General features: G+C 40.7%; 1 protein-coding gene and 1 long non-coding RNA gene across 2 annotated transcripts; both read left to right on the forward strand.

The window, feature by feature from the left end:
• The first annotated feature begins 210 nt into the window (after window positions 1–210).
• Window positions 211–6886, forward strand: LOC134456221 (uncharacterized). The gene is made up of 4 exons (XR_010036266.1): window positions 211–300; window positions 1614–1668; window positions 4678–4762; window positions 6853–6886. It is a non-coding gene; the product is annotated as an uncharacterized LOC134456221 (long non-coding RNA).
• A 991-nt stretch (window positions 6887–7877) lies between these two features.
• LOC134456070 (interferon-induced protein 44-like) lies at window positions 7878–13752 on the forward strand. The gene is made up of 6 exons (XM_063207507.1): window positions 7878–7962; window positions 10598–10698; window positions 10907–11059; window positions 11608–11779; window positions 12044–12144; window positions 12841–13752. The coding sequence occupies exons 2-6, from the start codon at window positions 10645–10647 to the stop codon at window positions 13129–13131; spliced, it is 771 nt and encodes a 256-aa protein (XP_063063577.1). The 5' UTR covers window positions 7878–7962; window positions 10598–10644; the 3' UTR covers window positions 13132–13752.
• The last annotated feature ends 3468 nt before the right edge of the window (window positions 13753–17220 follow it).

Here is a 17220-nt window from a genome sequence, read left to right on the forward strand (position 1 = left end):
GAGCGCATGACAGAGGACACGGAAAAAAAGACAGAGAAAATCAAAAAAGAGAGAAGGCAACAGAAAAGAAGAATAGGGAAAAGCAAAGAGATAAAGGAAGGTTGAGTAGAGAAGCAGAAAATGACAGAAGAAAATGAAGGGTGATTGAAGAAAAAGCAAGATCAACAGTTGGAAGAGAAGACAAGAGAAGAGAAGAGAAGAGAAGAGAAGAGAAGAGAAGAGAAGAGAAGAGAAGAGAAGAGAAGAGAAGAGAAGAGAAGAGAAGAGAAGAGAAGACTTGACACATCAAATTTCACAAAGGTAAGAAGACACACACAAAAACAGTCATGCGGGCAGGGTGTGGCAAAGGGGACAGTTGTGCCGGGCCCAGGGACAGAGAGGGGCCAGAATGGGGTTCTCATTACATTGTATGTATTGGGTGGGGGGCCCTTAGAGATTACTTTGTCCTGGGCCCAGCCAAAGCTGTCAGTGGCCCTGCATACAATATACAGAACATCAAAATGGAGGAGAAATCAGAATGGGCGTTCATAAGGTGTTCACACACACACTTTGTTGGAGCCCCAGGAGGGCTGGCCATTATGGATATAACAATATTTATGTATCTTTATTTGTTTTCATTTTAGTGTTTGCCAGGTTACCTGACTTTAGAATATGTCAGCGCCTCATTTTCAAATTCTGTAAATGTTAAATATGGATTTTAAAGATTATTTTTAAAATACTGTTGACCTTGAGCAATGTTGGACTTGGTAGAACTGACCTGACAACAATACGGCTTTAAATATATAAACTTTATTACAGGCTCAAGGCCCACATTGGTCACATTACAATACACACATCAACAATACAATAAATATACACATAGGCCTACAATAAAAAGGGAAGCTAGTGAAGGCATTCATGCCAGTGTTCCCAGATAGTAGACATATATCTTACAGAGCTACGACTTGGATCAATCAATTGAGAGATAAGCTCATGTTTTGCACAATCAAGCCTGCTCATGAACTTAAAGTTAAGATTAACAGTGCCATAAAAGTAGACCTAATTTGCAGAATAACCCACTTGCTCTAGTACTCCTTGGTTTCTTTAGGAGAAGACATTGTCATTGTAAGCTACCTTCAGTTTCAGTAGATTCTCCTTCTTGCATCTGATCCAGAGAGGAGCTGTAGATTTTTAGATGTAACTTAATGTGTTTCTTTTCACCAAAGATAAGAAAATTATGACATGCCATATACGTGTGACTGTGTGTATGTCTGCCTGTGGGTAGGTCAAACATACTTTATTACTGTTAATATAACTTTGGCATCTCTGATTGCTCTTGTTATTTTTTTCCCAAGGAGGCTTTATATTATTTTGTCTAATGGTTTGTCTTGGGATAAGGGGGGTTTGAAGTTTCAAATCCCTGACCAAAAGGGAGAATGTGTATGTAACCTTATAACTTTGGCCATGGCTGAAATGCTCTTGAGCAAGGCACCTAACCCGCACATTGCTCCATGGACTTCCGAGTACCCTGCAACTATAAGTTGCTTTGGATAAAAATTTCAGAAGTGTAATTCTATATACTGCTTTGGATAAATACATCTGATAAGTGTTATGTTTTGTCTGTGTGTCTGCAGTTGAAAGACAAGGATGAAACTCTCTTGGAAGAAAAAGTCAAAAGAAAAGAAAAATGTAAGCAAGTACTCACTACACTTATGCAGAGAATTGTCTTACATTCTGCCATCTGCATAGGAAAGAATCATGCGTGATGTCATTTCACAACGAAGATTTTCAATATGGTGAACCAAGACAAAGCATAGCATGTGTTACCAATGCAATTAAATGAGATCAACTCCATAGCCCTAAACAGGTGTGCCTTTCCCATTGAACTTTTTTCATTCTCATAGTTTCCTAGCCTACTAAAAGGGCATGACTACCATAGCATGGCAGCATTGAAACATGACCTGAGGAAGGCCGACAGGCCGAAACGTTGTCACATTACAGTTTTTTTTCCAATTGCTTTTTTTTTGCAAAACTCTTAATACAGTTAACACACCAAGGGCTTTCCATGGCCATACAGTTGACACATTATATGTTTTTCCCCCACACAATTAACAGTCAATTAGCAATCAATAAGTGCATTTATATAAGGCTAACATTTCCTTTACACACATGATAACCATAGCAAAAAACAATGTATCTTTTATGGCTTGTTTTCAAATGCTTTCACAGTGTGTCCAAAATGGAAATACAACATCCAAAACCTTATTTCAGTAAAAAATGACTTTGCAAGACATCAGCAGGAGTTCAGTAAACAGAGTATTGATGAAAGTAAAAAACCCTCTAATTTCAGTTGTTCATTTCTGTTGAGAGTTTTTGACGACAGTTTTACAGTAAAAAAAATAATAAAATGTAGAATTTTCTCACAAGCACAGACTGAAAATGCTTTTGTAAGAGTTGGAAAGAACTGTTTGCTTGCGGTATGAGAAGAGAGTGGCTATAGACCTAACAAAATCTTCATGTAATTCACATTCATGTCAGATTATCGTATCATGTTTACAAATTGGACATATCACTGTCAACACATCTGCAGAAATGGTTACAAATTAAAATAAATAAACTTTTGAAGTCAATGAAGTCCATGAAGTCATGATTTGAAGAGCTCTTTTCCAAAACGCTATGGCCCTCATTTATCAAAGCAGCGTACGACGAGAATCCTACGTACGTCGTGCGTACGTTCTTTTTCTACGACCACTTGGCATTTATCAAATCTCATCGTAAGCGCAGGAAAGATGAAATCCTACGACTGCTCTCAGACGGTGTACGCCGTTTTCAAATTGGGCTTGAGATGACTATGATCACCAACTTGAGCAGCAGTTGTAGCGCAACAACTCATTATCATAAATATGTGACCCACATAATTACAAAATGTTTTTACATTGTAGCCTATATTTTGCCTATAAACCAACTTCTACTTGTTTGAATTGGTGCACCCTTCCTGGGAACGCTGCGTTAATTTGGCATAGGTCAACAACTGCAAGATACTTCTAATTTGTGATTTGACGTGATGTGTGAATAATTGTGCAATATACAGCCGAGTATTGGAATGTGCCTTCAGTCGTGGAATCAATGGACCGACGTCCTTTCTTTTTAACACCTGGGAGTTCAGGCGCACATAGGCTAAATCAATAGCCTACATACAGTAATAATCTCCCGGTTGAGTTTCGCCATTACGCACGACTATCCGAATACACACCTGACACGTGTGTGTCCCATAACACGTTATAGTCGTCCATTTAGATGGCAAAAGCTAGGGCTGTCCCCTCGAAGGACTGGAGCGGAGGAGAGAAGCAGGGCGCACGTGAGCGCGAGAAGGACAGCGCACTGGACATGTAAAACTCTCCTATCCCCAACAAATGGTTTGGGCACTGTTTGTTTGCCAGTTTCAAGTAGGAACCCTTACTTGACCTCGTTTACAAAAAGGTTTATCATCATATTTTAAAAAAAATACAATAATATTTAATATAATAATATAGATATAAAAAATATCTTCATTATATCTACTGTAGTCAATCAAACAATTCATTGTAAGTAGGCTATTTGGAAATCAATCTCTACCCCTTACATACTGAGAACCGAAACACTGTTGACTACTGCTGTTGATTATTTCCACGTGTTATTTTGTTGTGTACCTCGCGTAAAGCCTAATTTCAAGCTGTCAATCAACCAGAAACTTGGATGTTTTAGCCGGTTTGCGCCTCTCCATGTCGCAAACTTCGGGGTGTGGTCTCTTTCCCGCCGTTTTAGAGAAGGTGTGATCATTCTAATTACGATGATTTTCAGACGCTGGATTTATCAACAGCCGCTCGCTCTTACGATGAGATTGGAGAGGTACACATGTTTAGTAAATCTCACGTGAGCCTCGTCGTACGACGAGAACTGCGCTCATTTCTGCGATGGTTTCTACGCAAGTTTGATAAATGAGGGCCTATATCCACCATTTTTGACTTTTTGCATTTTAATATTGGAATTGACTGTTAAGAGGTCCTATCATCTATGCCTGAATTCTTGCCATTCAAATGTTTTGAGGACGTACTTTAAAACCTCTATAAAAATGCATGTTGCAATGCATTTCAATGGAATGCCCAATACAAAAATGTCAATTTCCCAACATTCTATAAAATGGATATATCTCATTTTGGAAAAGAGCTCTTCACTTGTAAATTCAATGTAAAGGTATTATAGGCCTTCATAGATTTAGTGATTTCAGTGCTGGTTCCAGTCCATTTGGCCTTGGCAAGCACCCCCCTTCCTTTTGTGGATTTTCAAATTAGCATCTGTAAACAAAATGTCTTTACATAATCTGATCGAGCACAGATTCACGGTAGAACCTACATACTGAGTGGCCATGAATACCATTGACAGCATTGTTACAGTAATGTAAGGTTTACTGTAATGTTTTATTTTGTGTGACATTCTAATTCTGTGGGAATTTCAGGCTTCATCCCATATTCTATCATACAATAATTCAGGTAAATTGGGCCAGGTAATAATTCAGGTAAATTGTGTGTGTGTGTGTGTGTGTGTGTGTGTGTGTGTGTGTGTGTGTGTGTGTGTGTGTGTGTGTGTGTGTGTGTGTGTGTGTGTGTGTGTGTGTGTGTGTGTGTGTGTGTGTGTGATGACTATGATTGTTTTCCTCAGAAGCCCTCCTCTGATGATGATGTGTATGTGAATCCTGAAGATCTCCCCTCCAGCCAGCCTCCTCCACCCCCTCAACCTGACCCACGTACGGACACACATGCACACACGCAGACGCACACACATGCATGTACGCCCGCACCCACACACGTGCATGCGCACACACATACACACATCCACGCATGCACCCGCGCAGGTTTGCACACACACACATGCACGAACGTATCCCACACACAAACACACACACACACACACACACACACACACACACACACACACACACACACACACACACACACACACACACACACACACACACACACACGCACACGCACACACATATAGACACACACAAACACACCAAAGATTACCCTTCCCCTCCTCTGACTCTGCCTGAGGTATGCATCATCACCATAGTAGGTTAGTAAAATTTGACACCCCCCCCCCCCCCCCCCCCCCCCCCCCCCCCCCCCCCCCCCATAACTTGGGAACCGAATGGCGTATGACCACCACCAAACTTGGAGGGGCTGATCTTCAGTCAAAGATCTTTGAATGACATCAGTTAGGTGTCATTATTGTATATTATGACATCATTATGACATCATTTCCTGATTTTATTGCCCAAAATGTCAACTTTATGTATTTTCCATTTAACTTGGGTAACGCACATCACTTTTGGTTATTATGTGCCTCAGACCACTTCAAATGTTCACAATGGTGTCTGATGCAAATGAAAATGTAAAAAAATATCAAAAGTGATGATGATGATGAGACTGAGATAAGTGATTTTTGGTCAGGCGTACCTGTCAGAAAACCGTTGCCATGGAAACAACAAAAATGATAAACCTAATCTTTTGGTATCACATTGTAGCCAACTTCATTTTAGGAAAAGTCACAAAGTTTCGTACTCATAGCTTTAGTCATTCAGGAGTTATACAACATCAAAGTTGGTGCGGGCATTCTTTTTCCCACCCCCCCCCCCCCCCCCCCCCCCCCCCCCCCCCCCCCCCCCCCCCCCCCCCCCCCCCCCCCCCCCCCCCCCCCCCCCCACCCTGGTCCTGGTAATAGGGTTAAGTTAAATAACAATTATATTAATGTAAAATTCAAAAATGCAAAATGGTAATTTCATTCCATCCAGTAATCATATGGCTTCATACAAATGGTACCATTTACTTCCAGTAATTGTGCTAAGCTATGCTAAAAATGTCAATCTACAGTAAGTACTGAATATACTAAGAAGAAAATGATATGCACATTCATGTGTAATTCTGGGTAACACTGAAAATATGTGAAAATTGAAAAAGGGTGGACTGTTCCTTTCAACCCGGACCTGTTACCCTATGAGCAAAGAGCAAAACTTCCTGCGACTCCCTTGTATTCATTCATTCATTTGTACTTTACTGCATGTGACCACATAGGCCTATTACCCGCATGCACCTGCTGAGTTCTACCTTGTCACGGTCTGCAGAAAAAAACTAAGCCTATTTTTCGGACTGCACCGTGAACCAACTTTCTTTTTCAGACTCATGAATTTCTTCGATTCTAAGTTAGGTGAAGGAACAGTAACTGGTACAGTCGACCTGAACACACTTTTGGAGCCCCAAACTTTGGAGCCCCAGGAGACCTGGGTTTGAGTCCTGGTCGGGCAACACTACTCCCCTTTGCTAAATACAGGACTGAGCAACTGTACTTCCCTTTGATACAAATTCATTTTTTTCCGCACAAGTGAATTCATTCACATGCATTAGACATACTAGGGATATAAAATTGTATTTACAGTCTGATGTATAGACAAGACATTGCAACTATTAATGTGCACAGTCAAAAAAAATAGTATGTTCCCTACATATAAATTAATACAAATTGAAAGGCACACATGCACAAAGAAATCATAACAAATGACCATATACCTTACCACTACACCATTCGTTTCAAATGAATCACTGCAATAACCAGAAGGGAATAATTTAATCCACATTAACATTTGGGTACAGTAGAACAGTCAAGTATTAGCTGCAGTAACAAAAGCAGCACATGACTTTCTTATGTCGGTATGAGACAAATAATAGGCAATGGCTCATGTAATGTTATGTTCTTTATCGATTTTGGCCTCTAAAATTGAACAGTGGTATTGTGAATATAAAAGTATTATTCATCTTTTTTCTGTTTTCATTCTAGTGTTCGCCAGCAGCTGGAGGGAGCTGGAGTGGAGGTGAGTCCAGCACTAAGCAGTTCACTGGACACACACACACACACACACGCACGCACGCACGCACGCACGCACACACACACACACACACACACACACACACACACACACACACACACACACACACACACACACACACACACACACACACACAGCTTGATATTCCTGTCCCACACACACCATTGCACGCCCACCCACACACTAAAATACATAAAAACTATTTACGTAAGTAAATTTCACTTTGCCTTTAACCATTAAATTGTTTCCTTAAAATGTATTTAATTTCAAATTGCCAAAAAGACCAGCGCAAAGACCAGGTCAAAGAAATGAAAATGAAAATGTATTGTCATGCCATTGTGAACAGCCAAAAGAGACCTTGCAGGCCAAGCCTGCTTATCATGAACTTCCTAATCTCTTCGAGACTTGGTCTGACCAAGACCATAACAATGAACATTTCCCAAACAGCATGGTCGACCCATCTCCCTCGGTTCGCTACTGGTTGTTTTCTTCCTGACAAAGTGGGAGGAGTTCTCAATTTTTACAGAGCTCAGAAACAATATTTGTATTGCTCCTTGCCTGACTAGAATCAACGCTGAAGGTGTTGCGTCACTAGAAGGGCGCCGCCTGGCTATTGCAGGCCCACAAACAGACTTAGTATTCCTTTTCATATCAAACAGAACTGAAGCTATGATTTGTTTCCATGTCTACTTAATCAGTCAAAGAGACCAGAGCAAAGACCTTGGAGCCATTTCTCAAAAGCATCATTGCTAACCAGTTAGCACTTTTATTTGGTTCCCAATGGAAAATTGCATTGCAACCAAGTAAGTGGCTAACTTAGTTAGCAACGACGTTGTCAAGAAAGACACCCCAGCTCAGGAATTTATTTCCATGCCCTGGTGAACAGCCAAAGAGACCATACACTTAAGAATTATTTTCATACCAAAGAGACCTGCAACTAAAGTTACGAATTGTTTCAAACAGCCAGAGAGACCAGAGCAAAGACCAGCTGAGAAAGCTGAAACTCAGCAGTCCAACAGTCAAAACACTCAGGATACTGGTACACGGACCTGTGGGGGCAGGTAAATCTTCCTCTGTCTTCGTGTATATATGGGCTACAGTATATATTACTGCTATTAGATATCTATTAATTATATATTATATTACATCATAATTCTTATTCATATTTTTATTTTTAATAACAATGATGATACTGACAGTTATTATTATTATTATTATTATTATTGTTGTTGTTGTTGTTGTTGTTGCTGTTGTTGTTGTTGTTGTTGTTGCTGTTGTTGTTATTATTGTTGTTGTCGTTATTATGCATGGTTATGCTGTGACTAATGAATGATGCTTAAAGGGGCTCCAGGTAGGATTAAAAGTTGAATTAATCACTGTCCCGAGTCAGCCTATGGTTTTGTGAGTCATTAGTAAGAGAACGATGCCTCTCGCGACCACTTCTACGGTCCACTGTCAGAAAACCCCCAATGCAACTTTTTGAGTCTTTGAGCGGTCTGAATGAGTGTCGTGGCAAACACTTTTCATACGAAAAATCGCTTTACATACTGTATTCAGATTTGTATCAACTGCTGGCATTCCGTGATGAAAAACATTCTCACAGCGAGTTTATTTGAACCACATTTTTTCAATATGATGTAGATTTTGACACAGACATGCCACGGACACCGCACCAGGGCCGGTTATAAGCATAGGCCGGCTAGGCGGTCGCCTAGAGCGCAATGTGAAGAAGGAGCGCCGAAATGGCGCTCTCCGATGCGTAATTTTGCGATATGGAGGTTTTTTTTATGAAGTCGCAATCAACAAAGCGTGGCGAAAGCGCTCCTCACGGCAAAGCGCCCCTCAGCCAATAGTAATATCGCTTTCAACTGTCTCTGGGAAGTCTGTGAACCAATAAACAGACAGTCCTGAGAAAGGGGCGGGACGAGTGACAGCCTGCGCTCTATTTTGAATTTGGAGACTCACTCGAGAGACAGAGGGCAAGCGCCAACAGCAGTGTTGCTCTGCTGGGTGGAGAATTGTTATGTTCTCATTAAACCAGTCATTGCATGATGCAGGAGTTGCAGAGGGTGTTTTGGAACTATGTGATTTAATCAGCAACCGTTTGTGATAATGGAAAGCCTAATAGTTATGAGGCTACTGTTTGGAATTAGAGGGAAAAGGAGCTTTGCTTTTGATCTGAGAAATCGCTAGTTAGCATGCTAACATTAGCCAAGTAGGCCTATGCCAAGCAATGAAATCCAGTAAAGTAGCTGTTAGTAGCCTACTCACTATAACACCCACCTGACATCATAATACTTGCTTAGGTTGACAAGCAATGTAAAGTAAGACTGGTGCCATGTTTAAAACAATTTTAGCTGCCATATCTCCTTCCATCCACTTGAATGAATTACCTGCTTGTTGTAAGCTTAAAAAAAACATTGTTTCCAGACCAGAATGACATAGGCCTTCATTAATCATGTAACAGAACCATGCACAGCATGTTTTCATGCTGAGTGATGTAGTATTGCAGACAAGTGAGGCTATTTACTATATTTTGTATATTATGAAATTCAAAAGCGTGACAGCTTTTCTCCCTTTCTCTCACCCTGTCCCTCCAGTTCAAACACATAGATAGCCCCCTTCTCATTCTCCGTATACTCACAAATGCACCACTATTTCCAGTACAGAAATGAAATTGGTCTGGAATCATAGACAGCACAAATGTGTAGCTTATTAAAATTGTTATGCTATCATGCTTTGTGATGCTGTAGGTAGTGTAGATAGGCTATCAATGCAGACCTCCTTGGTAGGCCTATTGTCTACACATGCATTTGACATGCAAATGTACTGTACCACTCTCCTGGCATTTCAATTCCATTTTACAATTCAAACACATTGATAACCTCCCTCTCATCTGGGTTTGGGGGCACCACCACCATTACATCCAAGACACCACACAGTGAAGGTACTTTCATGCGACTCAATCTGATGTGTTGGTCGGCTGTCCAAAAGAACCAGAAATCCATTTGATGCAAAACAGTTATTGTTCTTGATGCTATTTAGTTAAGCTTACTACCGGTATTACTCTTGTGTTCTGTAAGGTATAAAAAAGAGGGGGGGGGGGGCAGAACTCAAACTCGCCTAGGGCGCCAAATAAGCCAGAACCGGCCCTGCACCGCACAAACGATGTCATCCTACCTTGTGCCCTTTTAAATGTCATACAGGGTACTTCTAAAAGTGAAGTGTCCTAGCCTTGATAGGACGAGTAATGCCTATTTGTGCATGGTGTATTCAATTATTAATTAGAACTAGTGATTGGATCCTCTTTGGTGAAATCCGTGAAAAGTGGGCATTACTCATCATAGCAAGGATAAAGGACTTCACATTGAGAAATACCCACAGTATATGATAACATGTATCCTATGTACATAATAGGGAAGTCCAGCTTCACCAACTTCATATGTAATGATGTGTAAAAATTGTGTATTATGTAAACTGCATGTAATTGATATGTAATTATATGTTCATGATATGCAATAATTTGTAAATTATGTAAGATATGCATACTGATATGTAATGACATACAAATGATATATGCAGTATAATTTACATGTAATGATATGTAAGGGCATGTGAGACAATGACAACATAATATGTTGTCATTGTCTCACATGCCCTTACATATCATTCCATGTAAATTATACTGCACAATAGGCAAGTCGACCTTCACCAACTCCATCGACAGCATCTTCCAGAATCGCATGAAGTCGGCAGCAGCTGCAGATGTGGGCACTGACTGCACTTTCACCAAATCAGTAAGCAGTTTTTGTCTTTCCTTGTCGGATACACTGTAACATGTCCTTCATATTTCTATTACTCTATGTGTCTAATGTTCCTCCTTTTAAATTTCATGTTTGTTCTGATGAGCTATTTTAATCTCTGTGGAAGAGTGCTGAACATTTATAAAACTTGCTGAACATTTATAAAACTAGCATCATCACTGCTTCTACCTGTTGTTGATAGTTTCAGGTACTCCACATCAACGATGAACAGTACGAGTCTTTCCTGCCATTTGACCTGTGTGACACAATGGGTCTGGAAAATGAGCCAGAGAAAGGGGTGGCGGCAGAGGACCTGGTCAAGGTCTTAAAGGGGCACATAAGAGATGGATACAAGGTAACCACACACACACACACACATGCACACACACACACACACACACACACACACACACACACACACACACACACACACACACACACACACACACACACACACACACACACACACACACACACACACACGTTTATGTTGCAACCTTGTTTGTTTCGTCAATGCTAAATTAATAGTGACTGCAACGCTAATAATGGACGCCTGCTCGTTCCTCCAACCTTGATTGGGTGTGCTTCTGTAGGCCTATGTGTATACATTATGATCGATGTGATCAAGGTTATTAATTGAATGATTGACTGTCTCCAGTGTCTCGTGTCCTCAGTTCGGTCATAGCTAAGCTAATATAATAGTACTTAGAAAGTACGTATTAGTACAAATCTGTGTTTGGGGTTGGTGTGAGAGCACGGAAAGAGAGCAGATCTTGTGAGCTGGCTCTGGTGCGTCACTTGTTGCTGCTTGTTGCTGTGAACTTTGACTTACAGTAAGTAGCCCTATTTATGTTGCTGATTAAAGCATTGTTGCCATGGGGATGTCCTTGCTTCTCTTTCCAGTTCAACCCTATTAGACCCTGTTGTGATCAGGATCGTGAGTACAACAGCAGTCCCACACTGGCTGATCGCATTCACTGCATGGTCTGTGTCATACCAGCCAATCATATCAGCATGATGGAGGATGATGTCATTAGAAAGCTGAGGAATGTTCGAGCGAAAGCCGCAGACATGAGTATGTCACATGTAACGTGATGAGACTTTTATATTTAAATGAATTTACCAGCATCTGAGTCAGAGTTGAAATTGATCTAGGACGGTACGGTCTGTGTGTGTGTGTGTGTGTGTGTGTGTGTGTGTGTGTGTGTGTGTGTGTGTGTGTGTGTGTGTGTGTGTGTGTGTGTGTGTGTGTGTGTGTGTGTGGTGTGTGTGTGTGTGTGTGTCTGTGTCTGTGTCTGTGTCTGTGTCTCTGTCTGTGTGTGTGTGTGTGTGTGTTTAGGGATTCCTCAAGTGGTGGTCCTCACGAACATTGACAAAGCATGTCCTGAGGTGGCAAATGACATCAAGCTCGTCTACCAGAGCAAGATAATCAAGAAGAAGGTTTGTCATAGATAGCCAGTGTGTGTGTGTGTGTGTGTGTGTGTGTGTGTTTGTGTGTGTGTGTGTGTGTGTGTGTGTGTGGGTGTGTGCATGTGTGTGTGTGTGTTTGTGTTTGTGTTTGTGTTGTGTGTGTGTAGTACAAATGTTAATATCGGCAGACAAGCAATTCAGATGGCAAGCACTGCAGATTTTATTGTTGAAGTCCGGAGAAGTTACTATGTGGAGAGACACAAGGTAGTCCATTTCCATCCTCCACTGTCCATGGCGTGAGTCTGTGCACGTGGGGTGCTGTATGGCCAGATGTCCACTGTTCATTACCTTGTTGTCCACCGCATGCGTTGTCATTTTTTGTTTGTTCGGCAGCCTTGTGACCACACCAAGTAGGGCCTAGATGCACATGTCTCCAATAATGTTGATTGTCTCATGACCCATTACAGAAAATCATACACACTATTTTACTACATGGGGACTTTCCCTCATTTAAATATTAAGAATAAACGGAATATATAATATAGAAATAGTAGTACATAAAGACAAACTTAGATGAAGCTACATGTGTTTGCATTTGTGTCAGTGTGTGTGTGTGTGTGTGTGTGTGTGTGTGTGTGTGTGTGTGTGTGTGTGTGTGTGTGTGTGTGTGTGTGTGTGTGTGTGTGTGTGTGTGTGTGTGTGTGTGTGTGTGTGTGTGTGTGTCAGATGGAGGTGTGCAGTAATCGTCTGGGTGTCCCCATGAACTGCATCTTCCCGGTGAAGAACTACCATGAAGAGATCAACTTGAAGAATGACATTGACGTGCTGCTGCTCTCTGCAATGAATTTCATCCTGCACTTCGCCAATGACCACCTGGCAGTGGCAGCTAAGGCCGGGGGCGATACTGGATTAGCCAGGGACTTATCCAGCATGAATTTTAGTAATGATGACACAGGGCATGGAGACAACATCTCCAAACCACAATCTGGTTTCTACCCTACTATTCCCCGTTCATGAAATAATCAAATATCCATTCTGGAGAAAAAAAGAAAAAAAATCTGATTGATTCAGTATTTTTATTTCATTTCAGCAGTGTGTTGATTGCACTCCCATTTTCTGTGAAAAGCTCAAGAGTTATAAAGAGTTAAAATGTAATGACTACTGTCCATCAAAGCTGTGAAGTAGTCATTGCACCTCACTGCACATAATATTTTGTATGTTGTTTTGATTTTTGTTTATCAATGTTTTTTGATTATCAAAATTGTCTATCTACTTAGTATAATAAAGCCACAGAACACACACAATTACTGAACTTAAATATCCATCTATAACTTTATTTATGAATTAGGATGTTTGTTTTTGTCCACTGTCTTTAGTAGGACCAATATCATTCATAGTTCCTTACACTTGCATTGTTTATTGCTCACAGCATTTCAGTTTTTCAGTCTTTCTGAGATTGCATATACAAATACCACAGCAAATCTGTGAACAGCCCAGTGATCAGCTGCTGTTCCTGTTCCTGTTGGTGTCATTTGCCTTGGTCGATGTTGGTATCATTTACTAGTTTTGCCTCATAATAAATGAGATGCAAATAAAACACCTAATTAATTATTATGAATTAATAAAGTATTAATAGTGTAATGGGCAGTGTGTGTATTTGTCTATTAAATTGAACAATTTGTCACATTAAACACTTCAACGCTTTTGAAATGGTGTGCAAAAAGGCATATCATGCATTCATTTTGAAGCTGTGGTCCGCACCCTCCCTGGGAACTTTCTCTTCATTGAGGTTGTGATCTTCACAAAATGATATTTGTGAACAATACAATTAGCCCAATAGACTCCCAACAACATAGCCAACAGTATAACCAAAATTACAGTAAAGCCAAATTAAAACACTGTTGGCCCTCATGTAAATTCATAAATGTATTGATCAATGATTCAAGCAAGATGAATTGTAAGGAATTGCTTACTTCAAATATTTTAGTGTGTGTAGGGATAGAATTTTGGGGTGGGTTGGCATGGCTTGCCCTGGACAAATGTAAGGCTCAGGAGAACAAGGTTAGGAAAGAAATTATCCTCAAAATTAATTATTTTATTATGACTTGACGTTACCAAAATTAGTTAAAACAGCAATTGACACTAATTGACAACAGTCAACAATATAAATTAGGTCCTAGATGTGAATCCCTCTTTTATATGAGGTTCAGAGCACCAAGGGTTGTATTTCTACAGCCTCATGTCCCACAGTTGAAATACATAAAACCCGGGTGGTAAAGTAACCACGGCAGGGCCCCAAATTCTATAACCACAAAAAATAATGCTAAAACAATTTGTTCCCAGTTGTTGTTCCCAGACCAAAACAATCCCTATCGCTAGCCTGTCAGTACAGAAATGTTTCTTTTTTTTCCCTAGCGTTTCCATGTGGTTGCTAGGCTACCACATTATTGTACTAAATCAAATAATGTTAGCAGCATAAGCTGTGCCCAGGCAAAAAAATCCCTAACCCTAAACCATCAGTAAGAAAAGTTTTTGAGGGGAAAAAAATCTGTAGAGAACATAAATTTGAACTTAAGTTTGTTGGAACATAGAGCTGTGGGAATATAGAATAAGCACTAGGCCTATCACGTATAGCATTCCCATGAGTCATGACGCCATCAAAATAATTTGGCAGGCAGAGAATTCTGTGAGATCCTGTTGAGGCATTCACATTACTGTATGACAGAGTCCAAATGCAATTTGCAAGTCACAAGTGAGTCTCAAGTCCTTCCAATCAAGTCTGACTCACATTTGACCAAGTCAAGTCCAAGTCACCAAGTATTATCTGCACAATATTGATAATAAATCTACTCCTAAATTCATTACCACTCCAGACTGCCTGCGACACTGGTATTCTAGTGTAAGTATTTGGTGTCAACAACCTGAAACACATGGATAGATTCTGCCTTTTATCAACAGTTCAGGATGGTGGTATAATGGTTTGGGATATGTTCTTGCCACAATTGGAACCCCTTAGAAGGGGCAAAAAAAATCCCTAACCCTAAACCGTCAGTAAGAAAAGTTTTTGAGGGAAAAAAATCTGTAGAGAACATAAATTTGAACTTGTTGGAACATAGAGCTGTGGGAATATAGAATAAGCACTAGGCCTATCATGTAAAGCATTCCCATGAGTCATGACGCCATCAAAATAATTTGGCAGGCAGAGAATTCTGTGAGATCCTGTTGAGGCATTCACATTACAGTCCAAGTCTAATTTGCAAGTCACAAGTGAGTCTCAAGTCCTTCCAATCAAGTCTGACTCACATTTGACCGAGTCAAGTCCAAGTCACCAAGTATTATCTGCACAATATTGACAATAAATCTACTCCTAAATTCATTACCACTCCAGACTGCCTGCGACAATGGCATTCTAGTGTAAGTATTTGGTGTCAACAACCTGAAATGCATGTATAGATTCTGCCTTGTATCAACAGTTCAGGATGGTGGTATAATGGTTTGGGATATTTTCTTGTCACAATTTGGACCCCTTAGAAGAACCAATTGATCTTGGAATGTTAGAATGTTGGAATGCCACAGCCTACGCGAGTATTGCTGCAGGCAGTCAAGGCAGATCTGAAGGCAAAAGAGGTTCAACCGGTCCGAGTATAATTCCAAAGCAATATCAGCACCTGAAGGTTGCAGTGATCACAACGTGGTGGTCATCGCAAGGAAAGGATACATACCAGAAGTCATGCCTAAGGTCATTTTGAAAAGGTCCTATAAAAGATTTTCTCAGGATGCCTTTGTGCATGATAATGGTAAGATAGAATGGTACAATGTTTTTTTATTACGTTATTTCTCTTTACCAGGTACATTCCCAGCAAGTCTGTGTGTGTGTGTGTGTGTATTTGTCTGTGTGCTTCACTTTACAACAGGCTTATCCATGATGGCAACTTGATAGCATTTTCCTTCTATGTCTCTCTTTCTCTTTCTCTTTCTCTTTCTCTCTCTCTCTCTCTCGTCAATTGGTGTATGAATTGCTTATTGATATCCTGTTGTAGTCAGTGCAGCTCCCATCCCATACAGATGTAGCTGGTGAGGATGCTCTCTATGGTCAATGGTAGAACGTGGTCACTGCTCGCAATTGGATGCTGACCTTTGGCGCGCTTTATTTAAACTAACAAACTTGTTTTCCTGTCATTGCTTTTTGCTGTTTGTTTTGCACCCACCTCCTCCCCTGCTCCACCTGACTAATCATTGCCAAACAATATCATAGGCCTACTGTTGTTGCTTGTCATTGGCTTCCATGGAGCTCATGGAGAAGCAGGGGAAGTTCCTAACAGAGCCATAGCCATACCGCCAAATACAAATGTCTGCATTCAGAAATAAAGCCTCTAAAATGTATCTCTGTTTCCTGTCTCATTTTTGACTAGAGTGGTTCTGACAGAAATAATCGATGATGTATAAATGCAGGAAAATGAATACTGTAATGCGATCATGGCCGTAGGGACATTTGAGGCTAGCGAGGTCCGGACCTCGCCTATCGTGAGAGGTTTTTTATTATTATTATTATTTTAAGAGCAAATATGACCAACTGAAACACACATGCACATCTCTAAACCTCTGTGAAATGTCCTTTGAGAACTGTGGTTAACGTACATGTGCTATGTGTTCTAGTTTTGCCTTTGTGTTCTGTTTTTGTGAGTAAACAAGATTAATCAATATCGCCAGTGGTGCGACTCGTGGGAGAGAACGCAACTCAGCTGACATCGCAAGTGTTTGGTTGCGTTCGTGACAGCGCATTGGACAACGCAAAATTACCATGACTTCTGGTTAGAAAAATGCATCGAAATGGCAAAGTGCGCATGTGAAGCCTGCGCAGTAATTTGCCGTCACGAACGCGCCCATTAAGCACGCGCTTGGTGAGATCTCCGCTATCAGAACACACGCGCTTGGTGAGATCTCCGCTAACAGAAAGCCAACCGTTGTACAGTATAGGCCTACCTAAAACTCATGCGTAACAAGTAGGCTATGGTGCTATTTGAGCCATTTGAGTCATTATTTTAAGAAGGCCGGCTGCTGCATCAGCTGCTGCATAAAGGTAAAAGCATAGGATATCCGTGAAAG

This window comes from Engraulis encrasicolus, chromosome 1 (assembly GCF_034702125.1).
Source record: "Engraulis encrasicolus isolate BLACKSEA-1 chromosome 1, IST_EnEncr_1.0, whole genome shotgun sequence".
Lineage (NCBI taxonomy): Eukaryota > Metazoa > Chordata > Actinopteri > Clupeiformes > Engraulidae > Engraulis > Engraulis encrasicolus.